Source organism: Sebastes fasciatus, chromosome 18 (genome assembly GCF_043250625.1).
Source record: "Sebastes fasciatus isolate fSebFas1 chromosome 18, fSebFas1.pri, whole genome shotgun sequence".
NCBI classification, from domain to species: domain Eukaryota; kingdom Metazoa; phylum Chordata; class Actinopteri; order Perciformes; family Sebastidae; genus Sebastes; species Sebastes fasciatus.
The window spans coordinates 18,970,103-18,987,208 of NC_133812.1; the positions used below are offsets into that span (position 1 = coordinate 18,970,103).

At 41.9% G+C, this 17,106-nt stretch overlaps 2 protein-coding genes and 1 non-coding gene across 5 annotated transcripts in view; all 3 read right to left on the reverse strand.

The window, feature by feature from the left end:
- Positions 1-56: 56 nt before the first annotated feature.
- On the reverse strand, positions 57-7,099 carry tcp1 (t-complex 1). The gene is made up of 12 exons (XM_074615059.1): positions 6,954-7,099; positions 6,362-6,447; positions 5,041-5,169; positions 4,565-4,662; positions 3,620-3,730; positions 3,289-3,470; positions 2,809-2,935; positions 2,374-2,549; positions 2,099-2,222; positions 1,290-1,482; positions 974-1,137; positions 57-443 (listed from the first exon to the last, which is right to left on the reverse strand). Exons 1-12 carry the CDS (start codon positions 7,024-7,026, stop codon positions 233-235), a joined length of 1,674 nt encoding a protein of 557 aa, XP_074471160.1. The 5' UTR covers positions 7,027-7,099; the 3' UTR covers positions 57-232.
- LOC141756715 (small nucleolar RNA SNORA29) lies at positions 6,570-6,710 on the reverse strand. Its single transcript, XR_012591521.1, has one exon. It is a non-coding gene; the product is annotated as a small nucleolar RNA SNORA29 (small nucleolar RNA).
- Positions 7,100-11,409: 4,310 nt separating the features above from the next.
- LOC141755822 (pleckstrin homology domain-containing family G member 1) overlaps positions 11,410-17,106 on the reverse strand; it is a 71,627-nt gene continuing 65,930 nt past the window's right edge. For all 3 annotated transcript variants that reach the window (XM_074615061.1, XM_074615063.1, XM_074615062.1), the window contains exons 15-17: positions 16,580-16,699; positions 14,657-16,493; positions 11,410-14,215 (exon numbers count right to left, since the gene is read on the reverse strand). In XM_074615061.1, the coding sequence (XP_074471162.1) occupies positions 13,254-14,215; positions 14,657-16,493; positions 16,580-16,699 (2,919 nt within the window). In that variant the 3' untranslated portion in view covers positions 11,410-13,253. The remainder of the gene's footprint in view (positions 14,216-14,656; positions 16,494-16,579; positions 16,700-17,106) is intronic.

Consider the following 17,106-nt stretch of genomic DNA (forward strand, 5'->3'; position numbering starts at 1 on the left):
TTATCAAAGCCTGCACAATAACCACAGCTAGCAAATCTGAATTAACAAATCAACGGTCATGTACAACCATTGCAGCTTTATTAAGTGTCCAAAAAAACAAATGACTTACAGATCCTCTGGGAGGGAGTGGATGAACAGTAAACAGGCAAAGTGTACGCCTACACTAGAGCGACAGCCATGGAGAGCTCCATACGTATAAATACAGATGAACATATCAGGACCGATCAGCCTTTTAACCCAGAGATCCCGACTGCACTGCTTCCTGGTACGACTGCCCGCCCTCCTTCGGCTCTGGGTACAGTTTGATGAGGTCGTCGATACGGAGGATGGTGATCGCAGCCTCGGTGGCAAACTTGAGGCTCTTTGTCTTAACCATGGTGGGCTCGTAGACGCCAGCCTGACGGTTGTCTCTGGGCTTGCCGTTGACCAGGTCCAGACCAATCCTACAAGACAAAACAACAAGTGGTCAAATGCTGAATGTTCAACACAACACTAGAGCTGCAACAATTTATCAATGTCAGCTATTACATTAATCTCAAAATATCTTCATATTCAATTTAGCGGTTTGAGTAATGAGTAAGAAAAAAATGGTCAATTCTGATTCAAGCTTCTTAAATGTGTATATCATATATGACAGTAAACTGAATATCTTTGAGTTGTGGACAAAATAAGACACTTTAGGATGTCATCTTGGGCTTTGGAAAACACTGATCAACATTTTATAGTTTCAAATGGCTGATAGCAAAAGCAAGTTGATGTTAAGGCTGCAACTTAATTGTTTTCATTATCTATTCATCTACTTTATTTATTGATTAGTTTGTTGGTCTATAACTAACTCAAAGATTTTCATTTTAATATGATAAAAGGACTTCAGATTTAACAATCCCAGAGCAGACGATTAAATCTATAGTGCCACTTCACTAAATAGAAACACATTACATTTTCATGACTGGTGCAGTAAGGAAAGACTCACCACTTGAGATTCTTGCGTTCAGGATTAACCTGAGCCTCATTGTGGAAGGCCCGAAGCTTGGCCACCAGATCTGTGGAGTCCTGTGCTGCATTTACAGCCAGCGTCTTGGGGATGACGAGGAGAGACCGAGCAAACTCGGCAATAGCCAGCTGCTCTCGGGAACCCTGAAGAAACATGAATGATGAGCAACATCTCCGCATCGGGGAAACAGGGTTACAACAAACTAATCATCTCTTAAAAGAAGAAGAAGCGAACCCCAGATCCCCAGCAGCTGCATGCTTGAAGAAACTAAAGCTTTTCATAGGATTTGGCTCACCATGCTGGTAGCATAATTCTCAAGGTAGATGGACAGAGCTGCCTCCACAGCGCCACCTCCTGGCACTACAGACTTGGACTCCAGCACCCTCTTGACCACACAGAGAGCATCATGCAGAGAGCGCTCCATCTCGTCACACATGAAGTCGTTGGCCCCGCGCAAAATGATGGATGCTGAAGTGCGTGCTTTGGTACTGAGTGGAGAAAACAGAACCAGTACAGTTAACATGTGGCAGACTGTAGATAATGCATCTGTAGACAGAAATATGAGGGACTTCTGCCCTCCACACATCATACAAATCATTATTCTTGTCCAAGTTTATCACAACTCCTGTCAGAACTATAGATGAGGTACAATCTAAAGCACTGACATGTTGTCATCCTACAGTTGTACTCACATAACTATGAGTCCACATTGTGTTAGAAGTACTTTTTAGTTATAATGAGGTACACGTATAGTGCTTTTCCATTGGCACTTTTGGGTACACAGAGTTCATAACAGCTTTTAAAAAACAAAATAATGGGGGACTTTTATTGTGAAGAATCTATAGGAAATGAGTTTATCACCGAATTAGTGGAGCTTTGTTAGCGGCTATTCTTCAATAAAAACAAGTGTACTAATACTGCAGGGAGGACGAGTACCAGCAGCAAAAATAGCAGGGGATTTTTATTGTGAAGAATATAGGAAATTAAATGTGTTTGTTCACCGGTTTGCAGACTTGTTGTAATGGAGATGCAAATCTCTGCTGTGCAGAGTCAAGTCAAGCCAGCACATGTGGATGGAAAAAGGCTAATGGTTGCAGTTCTTACTTCTTGACAAGGATGAGCTCGTCATCACAGACGCGTTCTTGCACAACCTCCTCCGCCTGGCCAAGCATAGTGGCCTCAAACGTCTCGTCTCCCTCCAGATTGGTCAGAGACGGGCAGACGGTGGCTGAGAATGGACAAACACAACCAACGTCAATATGATATTTATTAGTTTATGCATATATGGGCTTGACTAAGACATTAAAACATGTACACAGATATTAAGACCAGTAACACAAAAGCCAATCACCACAAACATCAGCGTATTTCCACCCTACCTCCTGTTGCCTTGGCGATGCGTTTGAGGTCCTTCTTGAGGACCCTTCTCACCGCCATGGCTCCTACATCCACAAAGTACTTAAGACACATGTCATCAATGCCACCGGTGGTCAGGATGACGGTTGCACCTGCTGCCAAAATCTTCTGGATCCTCTCCTTGGTGATATCAGATTCCCTGGAGCAACGAAATCCAATATTGATTCAGTGTCACCGGTTACATTTAGATACAATACAATGTAAATAATACTAAATTGTCCAGCCCACAATACTGATACAACAGCTCGGAGAGAAACTGCTGCCTTGTATCAGGGCCGATTATATTTTCTCCCACGCGTATCACTGTGTAAACTATGGATTCAGCATCACAGCAAATTAAAATGGGAATTCTTAAGGATGCGTTTGTGACAGTGTAAGGAGGAGGAAATGGTACGCACCTTTGTCTGATCTGGTCAAGCTTCTCTGGGTCGTTGATAAGAACTTGGACTCCCATCTTCATCTTGGTCTTCTGCAGGCTGAAGTCCAGGCAAGCAATCTTGGCGTTTTGCACACGCTTTACCATCCCTTTAGAAAAAACACATAACGGCATGTTTAAAAGGGGAAATATCCAAAGAATAATAAAAACTCCCTATACGAGGAGAAAATAACACAAAACACATTTTACTTTGGGCTATTATTTCATTGTCTGGCTATAAAAGTTTAGACGCAGTTTACAAAGTACTGCGTCTACATTGCTTTCATAGCCAGTGTACTGTCTCCCACGCGTATCACTGCTTACGCCATCAGGTGAGACATAGCAGCAAATTTAAATGGGAGTTTAATCAGCTCAGGTAATGCATGAGGCATTACACTTACATCACATTTATTGTTACGTAAATCCTCACGTTTTACATTTGAAATTTGGGAAACCCACATACCTTGTGATCCAACTGTGCAGTTCAGTGCATAGCCGTTAACCAAGTAGCTCTCTTTCTGGCTTTTGCCATGGGCTTTCAGCACATTGACAGAGTTGATGGGATATTTGGCCACCCCCTTACTGTCCACAAACTTCACAGCAAGGGTAGCATCCACCACCATGTTAGCAAAGAACTCTGAATCACTGAGGGCTCGGGGTTAAGGCAGATAAGGGCTGCTTTGCTCACATAAACAATTACTCACAGCCTGCAAACTCCACATTACAAACACAAGGGATCTTATGGGTTGGATCCAAACAACACATGTTTATGCACTGTGTAGCAAAAAGGATACACTCCAATGATTTTGGAGGACATGGAGGTCTTGGCTGCATTGATTAAGCATTCTCTGCCCAGGTCATCTGTTCCGATGGTGAGATTCTCATTGATGTAGCGAACTGCTTCCCTGGAAGATGAAAAAGGCAAATTTGCATGTCAAAACATCAGGAGAGATCTGAAGAACCCAGCGATAATCAGTGGCTGTGTCCCAAATCACTCACTATAAAAATTATTATTTTGCGAGTTCACCATTTTGTAGTGCTGTCCGAATTTATAGTGAGAATTATTATTCCCTAAATAGTGGACTCAAAAGTATCCCACAATGTAACATAAAAAAATAGTGGACAATGATGGTCACTAACAGAGCACTATATACCTTCATGCATTGCACTGAAGGAAAAATGGCAGACGAACGAGGAGAGAGAGCATCACGATTGAGACAAATCCATGAGTTGTTGATGCGAGTTGTGGCGTGATGCGAGTAGAGCAGCATATCACAACACAACAGCCACAAAGTACTTTGTATTTATTAATTTGGTTAAAATACGACAGCACAACACCACTTTAATCCTTCCGTTCTTACCTTTCACAATAAAAGCTGCATCACTGCTTACCAGAGCATTTCGCTGAGGCAACTAAACAAAATAGATTACAATATGCATTTAGCACCAAAATACATATTGGTATTTATTATGGATGGTCTAACAGTCGACGTTGATCTGGCACATTTTAATTGTGCGACAGCAATGATGCAATTAACAGCGCTAAGAAAACAACCTGGGTAGTGTCCAAAAGTGTGGTTTAATTTTGCCAATGAGCTCACTATATGGTCCTTTACATAAAACTCCCTGGACATCGAGTATGGAGTAGAGAATGAGTGAATTATTTTGGACACAGCTAGAGTCCATTTAGAAACACATCTGAACAGAGTAAATAGTAGTTCTCAATGTTAGCATCTTACTTGCAAGCCAGACGATATCCACTGATGACTGATGTGGGGTGAATCCTCTGCTTCACCAGCTCATCTGCACTCTTGAGCAATTCTGCGGCAAGAATTACCTAAAAGAAGAATGTCACATTATTTAAATAAGTAAAAACTGAAACTGGCTTCATATTCCAACTGAGAATACTTAGTTACTCCACCAATGAAAATGTTTTTAAAAAAGGTATGTGTTTCATATTGTACCATCGTTTCATTAGGGGTGGCAGAAATGAGGCTGCTCAACCCCTTCAGACACTGAAGGACAGTTACTCTCTCCTGTTAGCATAGCCACACATCCGTAATAAAAGGCAGATGCATGGTACTAAAACAGGATATTATAGTTCACGTTATGTTTCCAATGTACAGTTCATTCTCCCTGTGAGAGTATAAGGAGCTGGTAGCAGCCTACTCCTCAGCTCCGACAACATACTGGAGCAGCTGTTGACCCTACTCACCACAGACGTGGTCCCATCTCCGACCTCCTTATCCTGCAGGTCAGCCAGTTCACACAAGACCTTGGCGGCTGGGTGCTCCACTTCCAGCAGCTTCAGGATGGTTGCTCCATCGTTGGTGATGGTCACGTCCTGTCAGACAAGTAAGTAAGTAAGTAAGTGAAGCTTTATTTATATAGCACCTTTACAGTGCATACAGTTACATAGTGCTTCACACACAAGAAGAAACATCAAACAATGAAAAATCAAGGAAAAATTACAATATGACACTGAGACACAGATCAAACAAAAACAAACAAACACACATGTGCCTGTAGAAAGGTTTGCCTATAGAGATGGGTTTTTAGAAGCCGCTTAAAGCGGTCCAGAGATTCAGCAGCTCTAATAGATTGGGGGTGGTGATTCCAGAGAGTTTGGGGCTAAGACAGGAAAGGCCCGATCACCTTTTGTTTTGCAGTTTGAGCGGGGGATGGATAAAAGGCAGAGATTAGAGGATCGAAGTGTTCGACAGGTCGAATATGGAACAAGGAGATCAGCAACGTAACTGGGGGCGAGGTCATGCAGTGCCTTATATGTAATTAGCAAGATCTTAAAGTTGATTCTGAATTTTATAGGGAGCCAATGGAGGGATGCCAGAACATGGGTGATGTGAGACCGACGGCTGGTTCTGGTTAATAACCTGGCTGCTGCATTTTAAACCACCTGTAGGCGATTTAAAGCAGATTGACTGAGACAGGTGTAGAGGGAATTACAGTAGTCTAGACGGGAGAATATGAAAGTGTGAATTAAAAGTTCAAGATCCGTGGAGGACAAGATGCATCTGATTTTTGCAATGTTTCGTAACTGGAGAAAGCAGGTCTGGACAAGTTTAGTGACATGATGATCAAAAGTCATATTCCGGTCAAAGATGATACCAAGATTTTTAACTGTAGGACTGATATTTGATTGAAGTGGGCCAATGAAAACCGATGAACTGCTGTAGCAAAATTGTCTGTTCCTATTAAAAGAATGTTTTATCAGGGTTTTAAGTGGACAAAGTTGAGAGACATCCAGTCTTTGGTTGCTGCTAAGCAGTCATGGAGGGAGGCAGATGAGCAACTCAGGCAACAATGTGAGTTATCATCGAAACAGGCAGAAAAATATATTAGATATTTTATCATATCAGGGTAAACACAGGTGTAATTGATACAGTTAATGAGGAGCCAGCATGCACTGGCCCACCTAAATATAACAGGGCAATAATTAAGGTTATTAATTACACCTGCGTTTAACCTGACAAAATAGATGCTGTGGAAAAAGGTATATTGTTAAATGCGACACAGACCCCAATGTCGTCCACCAACATCTTGTCGAGGCCCAGAGGTCCCAGGGAGCTCTTGACGATGTTGGCGATGGATGACGCAGCCATGACTGCAAAGACACAAAGGGAGAGTTGCTACTAACTTAATAGCATTAAATAACATTTACATTTAAAAAGGACAGCTGGTGCATCCTTTAAACATGTCTAACTGAACTTATAACACCTCTGTGATTAACATATATCCTGTCATTTTATTGAGTGTGGCTCACAGTGAGCTAGTAGCCACACCTTCAGACCATGACAGTGTTGTTCTATCCCATTAGCATAGCCGTCCATTCATGGTACTGAGAGTGGAAGGTACTGAAATGGGATTATTACTTCATAACTAATGCTGTTGGCGTAATGTGCGCATTGTGTGACATTAGCTAACTATGCTGTGTTTTGCAGGATTTCATTAGAGACTGCGGCTTAAAGTTAGCTAGCATAAAAGTTAGCATTAGCCACACGTGTGCTACATGCACGTAGATTAAATCACTTCTCCCGTTGACTATTCGGGACGCAGATAAAATACAAGAAGCCTACGTGAAACAGCAACTAAAGGAGCAACTTAACTCACCATTTTGAGTGCGAACTGACTCGCCAGTTGTCCTCTGGCCGAGCACGTTTAACGGACCTTCTAGCATCGACATGATTAGACCACACAACCGAGAAGAAAGGAGGCGGCGCGGTGCACTCTGGGTAAACCGGCGTTAAGAAGAAGCTTCGAGATCCAGAGCCATGTGATGTGGTACAATAGAAATATTTAGATTAATGATCACCCTATCTTTATTGAATCAATGTTTGTTATTTATAAATGGCCTCTCCAATAGTGGGGTGCGAAATCAAGTCTTATGTTTTTTATTATTTTTTTTAATTTAAAGTTAAAGGAATACATACACATACTTGTAAAAGGGACATACAGACAGCAGCAACAACAACATACAGACGTAGGCAAAGTTGTTGGTAACGTGGTTGGTAGCGAAATCAAGTCTTATGTTTATGTCTCACAATTCTCTTTGAAATGATGAGCAATGAATACTTGCTCAATAACCTCTGGATGGTAATCAGCTGCTGTTCTGTTTTCATATTCATATTTATTCAATGATAAAAACACAGAGATGAGTTTAATCTGAATTTATTACATTTTGTTGAGCAATGACAACTAGGCAGTTAAAAAAATACAGTACACTTAACTTAAACATTAAAGCATTATAAAGCATACCTATGGCATACAAGAATAACTTTCCTAAAATGTACATCTTTACAACGTGTTTACATATAAAACGTAAAAAAAAAGACAAGAAAAGTGCAAAAAAGAGTCAATGAAGACAGACAATCCCCACCAGTGAAACAAAAATGTACAATAAAAAAAAAACATACTTCATATTCCTAACTTGCTTTTGATGCATATTTCCTGATATGAACATGAGGCCATTATATTGTGCTTTTTTTTTTGGTACAATAGAAATATTTAGATTAATGATCACCCTATCTTTATTGAATCAATGTTTGTTATTTATAAATGGCCTCTCCAATAGTGGGGTGCGAAATCAAGTCTTATGTTTTTTATTATTTTTTTTTATTTAAAGTTAAAGGAATACATACACATACTTGTAAAAGGGACATACAGACAGCAGCAACAACAACATACAGACGTAGGCAAAGTTGTTGGTAACGTTCCGTTAAAGAGAGAAAAACCCACAATGGTCACTGAAATAACTTGAAACTGACAAAAGTAATAATAAATAAAAATTTACTGAAAATTAACTAATGAAAATCAGCTGTTGCTTTTGAATTGTGGTTCAACAGAATCATTTTAAAAAACAAACTGATGAAACTGGCCTAGACAAAAATGATGGTAGCCCTAGAAAAGATTGAAAATAATTTGACCATAGGGACATATTAAACTAAGGTGTGTCCTGTAAATAGCATCACAGGTGTCTTCAAACTTGTAATCAGTCAGTCTGCCTATTTAAAGGGTGAAAAGTAGTCACTGTGCTGTTTGGCATCATGGTGTGTACCACACTGAACATGGACCACAGAAAGCTAAGGAGAGAGTTGTCTCAGGAGATCAGAAAGAACATTATAGACCTTCATGTTAAAGGTAAAGGCTATAAGACCATCTCCAAGCAGCTTGACGTTCCTGTGACTACAGCTGCACATATTATTCAGAAGTTTAAGGTCCATGGGACTGTAGCCTACCTCCCTGGACGTGGCCGCAAAAGGAAAATTGATGACATATTGAAGAGACGGATAATACGAATGGTAACCAAAGAGCCCAGAACAACTTCCAAAGAGATTAGAGGTGAACTCCAAGGTCAAGGTACATCAGTGTCAGATCGCACCATCCGTCACTGTTTGAGCCAAAGTGGACTTAATGGAAGACGACCCAGGAGGACACCAAATCATAAAAAAGCGAGACTGGAATTTTCCAAAATGCATATTGACAAGCCACAAAGCTTCTGGGAGAATGTCCTTTGGACAGATGAGACAAAACTGGAGCTTTTTGGCAAGTCACATCAGCTCTATGTTCACAGACGCAAAAATGAAGCATCCAAAGAAAAGAACACTGTACCTAATGTGAAACATGGAGGAGGCTCGGTTATGTTATGGGGCTGCTTTGTTGCATCTGGCACAGGGTGTCTTGAATCTGTGCAGGGTGCAATGAAATCTCAAGACTATCAAGGCATTCTGGAGCGAAATGTGCTGCCCAGTGTCAGAAAGCTTGGTCTCAGTTGCAGGTCATGGGTCCTCAAACAGGATAATGACCCAAAACACAGCTAAAAACACCCAAGAATGGCTAAGAACAAAACATTGGACTATTCTGAAGTGGCCTTCTATGAGCCCTGATCTAAATCCTATTGAACATCTGTGGAAGGAGCTGAAACATGCAGTCTGGAGAAGGCACCCTTCAAACCTGAGACAGCTGGAGCAGTTTGCTCACGAGGAGTGGGCCAACATACCTGTCGACAGGTGCAGAAGTCTCATTGAGAGTTACAGAAATCACTTGATTGCAGTGAGTGCCTCAAAAGGTTGTGCAACAAAATATTAAGTTAATGTTACCATCATTTTTGTCTAGGCCAGTTTCATTAGTTTGTTTTTTTAAATGATTCTGCTGAACCATAATTCAAAAACAATATCTGATTTTCATTAGTTAATTTTCAGTGAATTTTTATTTATTATTACTTTTGTCAGCTTCAAGTTATTTCAGTGACCATTGTGGGTTTTTCTCTCTTTAACGGAACGTTACCAACAACTTTGCCTACGTCTGTATATAAAACAAAAAAAGAAACGTTTGTACATAATGATAGCTTTCTTTTCCAGATGTGAGGTATATAGCTGCACAGAGTTGATTATATGTAAAAAGGTCACAAACATTACCGTATACTATTTTAAATTCAACATGAGACATAAGAGATGCGCGTGTGGATATAGACATACTGTATGTATATATATCTATATGTGAGGTTGGTTGTATGTATATGAATATGTATGTATATGAATATGAACTTATCTCTTGACACTGCACTATTACAACTAGTAGTATTACAAGTATGTGTATGTATTCCTTTAACCTTAAAAAAAAAAAAAAAAAAAAAAAAGCTTCGAGAAGAAAAAATGTTTAAAAAAACCCCTGAAAATTACAATAAGAGGGATTTTGATTATGTAAATAATCTCAACTTTTTTTTAATAAAGTTTCACGTCAACTATCTCCCTTATCAAATTAGAAATAACGCTTTGAACCGTTATTTCTCATACACTACATTTCCCAGCATGCCTCACATTTCGTTCTTGTTCTCGCGATGGTATCTAGTTTATGTTGAGCTGCAGGTGCGCCCTCTGCTGTTGATTCTTGATACAAAATTCACAGTGCTCCTGCTCTGAAAGTATCTAGAAGTCTACTGTATTGATTTTTCAGTATATATATATATATATATACATACATATATATATATATATATATATATATATATATGTTTCTATATAAATGAAAACTCAGAATAATACCTCAAAATATTATATATATATATATATATATATATATATATACACTATATATTATATTTTGAGGTTTTGGAGGAATTGTGTGTGTTTTATTCTTCTCCTGATGAATTGGCTGAGCAACACAAGACATTGCAGTACAGAAATGTAAAATATAAGTTTGAGGTCATTTTGAAACGGTGTCATAGTTTGCCCTCTAGAGAGCGTTGAAAAATTTATTTTTCAGCCATAAAGTGTTGGATCAGTATCACATTATAACGTGAAAAGTTTATTGTTTTATCAAGACGTTTTCCACATTATAACAAAATGTTTTATTACGACATACAAACATACCACTTTATAACGTGAAACTTTTCTTTTTATATAACGTAATAAGTTATTGTTATAACATAAATTTTTTAACGTTATAACGTGATCCCCACTTTTCTTGTTATAACGTGAAACATGAAAAGTTTCACATTATAACAGGATAAATAGCATATTATTATGACAAGAAAAAAATCTTGTTATAACGTGATAAGTTTGTATGTGCCGTAGTAAATCTCTTGACCACAATACTTTAAAAAAAAAAAGAGTTGAAGGGATTTTTTCTCAAAATGATTGTGTGTTACATTTAAAAATAATATTGGTCAATTTATTGTTATTAGATTTAGATATTGATTTTGGCCTCAAAAATATATATCATTGGTGAAAAAATCTAAATGTAATAACCAACTGATCACCAAGCATTATGTTGAAACCTCAAGGGAGTGTGACGATATCCATATTATATTCTGCATGATAAATATAATATAAAGTGATATCCCTAGTATAAAAACAAAGACATGTACATGTTATAAAGTAAGTGGGGAATTATTTATTTTATACCACACTGAGCATATTCTTCATGAATGTATTGGATGTCTCACAATTCTCCTTGAAATGATGAGCAATGAATACTTGCTGCTGATGAACATAACCTCTGAATGGTAATCAGCTGCTGTTCTGTATATATATATATTCATATTTATTCAATGATAAAAACACAGAGATGAGTTTAATCTGAATTTATTACATTTTGTTGAGCAATGACAACTAGGCAGTTAAAAAAATACAGTACACTTAACTTAAACATTAAAGCATTATAAAGCATACCTATGGCATACAAGAATAACTTTCCTAAAATGTACATCTTTACAACGTGTTTACATATAAAACGTAAAAAAAAAAGACAAGAAAAGTGCAAAAAAGAGTCAATGAAGACAGACAATCCCCACCAGTGAAACAAAAATGTACAATAAAAAAAAAAACATACTTCATATTCCTAACTTGCTTTTGATGCATATTTCCTGATATGAACATGAGGCCATTATATTGTGCTTTTTCACGTGTTGTTGTGACTTGGAAGTTGTGTTGAGCAGTGCGTGAAAATAAATTTACTTCTGAAAATATTCACAGTATTTGATTCAAATTTTGTCTGCGCCCCTAAATCTGAATAAAACTCTTCTTTTAATAAATATTTATTTTACAACTTGTCTGTGGCTTGACGTAATAGTGATAAAGGCCAAAATAACAGGGATGCTTTCAAATAAATAGGACAACTTTAGTGATTTTTTTTTTTTTTAAAGACAGTGTGTGGTAAATACTGGAAGAGAAAACTGTGTTGTATGAACCTTATTAAAGTGATCTTTCTGTGACTGTGGATGCAACATCAGTAGTGTGACAGTTGGGAGTGTCCCATAACGTAAACAAAGTAAACAGACTATCCATTTGAGAGAGAAAAAAATACACCAAATACAGTACTGTAGTCTTTTAACTAACCTCCTTCGTGGTCCCTCTTAAAAAACAAAAAAAATAGTGTGATGAAAAACAAAACATCCACTTGTTGAGATGCACATTTCACTCGACATGACGGATAATAAAAACATCTCCGATTTACTCACAGATTCAAAATAAATATGAAGCCCTACGGTTCCTTATAGATTATCTAAAATATCAGCATCTTCTCTTGGTTTTTAAAGCGTTATACCCTACTGGTGACGAAGGTGGCAGGTAGAGGGAAATACAATAACTTCAAATAGACTTACAAGTCTAAGTCTAGTTATACTTAACCTATTGGATCTTAGCTGCATCCTTTTTTGTTACAATTATTGCTAAAAAGCTGTTAAAAGTGACAATCTAGTAGCAAATCTGAAGATTTGAACTGGAAATTTTGTAAAGCTGCTTTGTTCAGAGCAGTTTGATAGTGTAAGCACAATTAAAACCTACACAGGTTAAGATTAACTAGTGCTGAAAATGCAGTTAAAATAACCTTAACGGCAAATTAAAAGAAAGAGCTTGAAGAGAAGTCAATGTCTGCCGTTAGATTTTTGATGCTTCGGTTTTGAGACGTTTGGGCACAGACAAGAATCTATATTTTACAATCGGTAACAGACATCCTGAACTACTGTAACTGTACAACAGTTTATTGGCACTAAGTCCTCCAGCAGAACCAATTCACACGACTCCAATTATCTCTACAAGGCTCACACGTAAAGCAATAAAAGAATATTAAAACCCATTCAGTCACACTGAATGCCTTTAGAAACGACTGAGAACGTGTTGACGTTTCACCACCTGATCTGTTTGAAACACACACTGTTTGAACCTGGAAGTGCTAAGGCAGCTCACATGCAGGCTGTTCACTATTAATAGTAACCTATCATGTATTTTACATTGAAGCCCCGTAACAGAGAGTTGTTACAAATATGGCTGCAATCGAAGAAATTGCGTCTGATTTACGTTGGAGAGGTGGACTACGATGTTGAGGGGCGTTCAAGGCAAAGCAGCAGTGTCCCTTTTGTTGCTATATGCTGTTATGTTTTATATATATTTGGCTTTTATTCGTCGTATAGACTCAGGCAAAGCTGCTGGAGCTCAGACACTGAAACTTCTCCCTCAGAGACTGGACGATTTTGGGTTGGCTCTGCTGCGGTTCGCTCCACAGGTACTTCTCCAGATGCTCGCGGTCCAGAGGCCTCAGCGGGTCGCAGGAGCGCGCCGGCGTGCACGGCAGACTCTGGGAGTGGACGAGACCCCGGCTCTGATTGGAGAGGAGCGTCGAGCTGCCGTTTCGCCGCGACAACCTGTCCTGCTCCTGCTCGCTCTCGTCCTCCGAGCGGATCTCTACGTAGTCGTCGTCGTCTTCCCCGTCGTCCTTAAAGTTCGCCAGGTAGTTCTGGGTGGCGTTGAGTATGCTCAGAGCAGAGGCCCGGTTCAGCACCACCACCTGTTGGCCGTCGTGTAAAGTGAGGTCTGAGTGTCCCTGGGTAAAGCGCTCTGGGAGGCTACTTTGCCGACCGGCGCGACCCAGACTGGGTCCACGGAGTCTGTCTGTGGGTCCGTTACATTTCAGTCCAGACTGGTTCTTCTCCGGGCTGCCCAGAGAGCCGAGCGACTGACAGTGACTGGACGGGGACGACTTTGAGGGCGAAGACGGAGCGTTAAAGGAAGGATGTCTCTTAATGGAACTGTACACGTGCTCCTCCTTTTCGCTCGGCGCCGCCATGCACGAGCTCCATCTCTGGGGCGGCGGGGTGGTCGGGGAGGTCTTGAGAGAAGGGATGGAGCAGGCGGAGGTGAGTCTGCGCTGCGGGGTGGAGGACGCCCGAGCGTCGTCCAACGCGCCGGACGAGGAGACGAAGCTGGCCAGTTCTCCGTTGCTGTACGTGGAGTGGAGCCAGTCCTCCTCTAGGGAGGTCTCGGGCATGGACGGAGAAGACGGCAGCCCTGGGTGGGCGTGATGTGGGCCAGCTGGACCGGGAGGATCCTTAAACATGACCTGGTCGTAGAGCTGCGAGTACTCCGCTATCCTTGCACCTGGAGAGGAAACACAGGATGTAAAGAAGGTGTGAGGAGGATTAACGCAACTTGCGAGTTGTAGGTTGTAGCGGGATCAGTTTTAAAGCTAGAGTGAAGATCCTGGCATCATATGAGACTAGACAACTTCAGGAATCCATTGGTTCTGAACAATATTTGTCATTGTTTTGTGTTGTTAATTGATTTCCAATAATAAATATATACATACATTTGCATAAAGCAAGAATATTTCCCCACTCCCTGATGATAAGAGTATTAAATACTTGACAAATCTCCCTTTAAGGTACATTTTGAACAGATAAAAAATGTACGATTAATCACGATTAACTATGAAAATCATGCGGCATTAAATATTTGAATCGATTGACAGCCCTAATTCTTATCTATCAACAATACTAGAGTTCAGAATGATTGTTCTGAGAGCTAAATGTTTTGCGTTACCTATAGCAGTGCCCCCTTGTTTCTTTTCCTCCAAGATAGCTGCCAGGTCTTTCTGCTTCTTCTCAGTTCTGGCCCGACTACAAGCGTCTCCGGGGTCCATGCTCCTCATGCGCAACAGCTGGTTGGCTTTCTTGATCTTCTGGCTGTACTGCCGCGCCATCAGGAACACCCTGTTCTTTGACTTCTCTGCGTCCAAGTCCACGGACTCGCCCAGCAGCAGAGAGGAGGAGGCCAGCGGCGAGTCCAGACCTGCCAGCTCCCCTGGAAACAAGCTGTGAAGTTCCTTGAGGGGGATTTCCTTGTGAGGGGTGTTGCGTTGAGGAAGCTCCACCAGGTCGTCGTCCTCCAGGCGGAAGCTGCCGCTGCTGAGGCGAGCCAGTCTGTTCCGGATGCTCTTCACGGTGCCCGCTGGGGGCTCTGGGGTGACGGGGAGGGGGCGTGACGTAGGAGCGGGGGAGCTGTGGTTCTCTTCTGTGATGGTGCTTTCACTTGAAAGGTCAGGGAAGTTGATGACTGGGATGGTGAATGACGGCGTGGAGGTGACAGGCGGGGGTTTAGGCTGATGTGTTGGGGGGCTGGCTGCTTGAGGACTATTCACAAGGGGCCTCTTCGTAGGGCTGTTTTTGACCTTCTTCTTAGGCGACTCACTGGCGCTGACCGGGAAGGCGGCGGGGAGTCTATCCGCTTTCTTCTCGTTGTTCTTGATGTAGTTTTCCAGATCGTTCCAGATCTCGTCGACTTGCTCCGACATCTTATCTCCTTTCTGCGAGCGCTGAGGGAAAGTCTCAGAGGCAGACGAGGAGGAGTAATCCGGCTCAGAGGAACACTGGACGGGATGGGAGGCGTCTGGTCCTTCATCCTCTCCAAAGTGGAGGCTCTCCTCGGACACAAACCCTCCCAGGCTCTCAGTCAGGTCTTGTTCAGAAGCCAGCAGACTCTCCCTCTCTTGTTTCAGTTTGACGCCTTCATTTGTTCCTATAAGTTCTGTTGATGGCGGCTCCCTGAAGCAGATAGTGTCATAGATGTTCTCCTCTACTATCTTGAGCTCAAACGGCCTCCCCTCCTGCGTAGAGGAGCGGTTGCTATCCGAGGAGCTGTCTGGTTGGATCATAGGCTCTGCGACCTCTGGAGCGTTCAGTACCCTTGCTGCCTGGCCTTGGGGACCCTGTGCATCTGTAGAAGTCTCCTTCCGTGACTCTCTCTCCTCTGGGTCTCTTCTGACGAGGCCCATGCTCTTCAGGTCCTCATAGCTGATGTTGTCATACACGTTTTCAATATCGTCTATCGTCAGCTGCTCGGCTGAGGACGATCCAGATATGTCGTTGCTGGAGGATTCGGTGTGGATCACTTCCAGGTTGCTCTGACCGGCAGAGTCGTCGTCAGGGCTCTGTCGAGCCTCTGTGGTCTTCTCCCCTGCGCTGCTCGCCCTCCGCAGGACTCTGCTCCCATCGGGTGGAGGGTCGATCTGCACGGTGGGCACCTGCTCGACGTGCCAGCTGCAGGGCCGAGCCGTCTTGGGTGACGACGAGGCGGCCTCCGTCCTCTCCGTCCTCTCCGTCCTCTCCGAGGGCGCCTCCGGCTCCGGTCCGCTCGGCTCCGTCGGGACAAACATCTGGTAGATGTCCTCATCCTCGTCGTCGGGCTGCATGGTTCGCTGGCGGGTGGGGAACATGGCCCTGCGAGCGCGGTGGTCCGCCCAGATGTTCCTCACAGAATGGTCACTTTCTGTTACTACTACAGAAGGGATGGGGGTATCTGGAGGCTCCTCCGTCACGCGTCTTGTCCTGAGAAGCGGCGGGTGGTGACTTCCTTCCCTCACTAGGGTTTCTCTGGCTTTCTGCGGGAAAAGAAAGCAGAAGTTGTTGAGGCAGTGTAAAAAACGTCAAGATAGAAGTAGATTAAATTACCATTTGTGATAAATACCTGTAGGTCTTTAGTGCTCATGTTGAAGGTTTTCCACTGTTCTATACTATCGACAGACGCCTGAGGGTTCAGCCTCTTCCTGCTGCCTTTGCCAGGGACTCGCAGCCGCTTTCCACCTCCCTGAATGCAGAACATTTCAGCATCAACATGTTTGAAGGACTACAGATGAAAGTGGAGTCCTACAAGTAAACATATTGAACGCGGATTGGACCAAAACGGCAAATTTCACACTAGATGGCAGTATTAGAGCACAAATGGCAACCTGTTGAGTTTTGTGTGGGTTGAGGAGAAAAGAAAGAATTAGGTGTTCTGCAAGCCGTTCAGATTTTGATGTACGTGTTAAGAAGACAGAAAACACCCTGTTAACACGTCCATTTATAACTTCTTAATGCGTCTGGAGCTTCCATGCTATTGACTGGCATCAACATACGTGCCCCTTGACTTCGGGGATGCGTTGGGCTCTACATATGCGTACGTTGTGGTCATGCAACTGCGATTTAGTATTTGGGAGAGTCCATTTGTGCGGG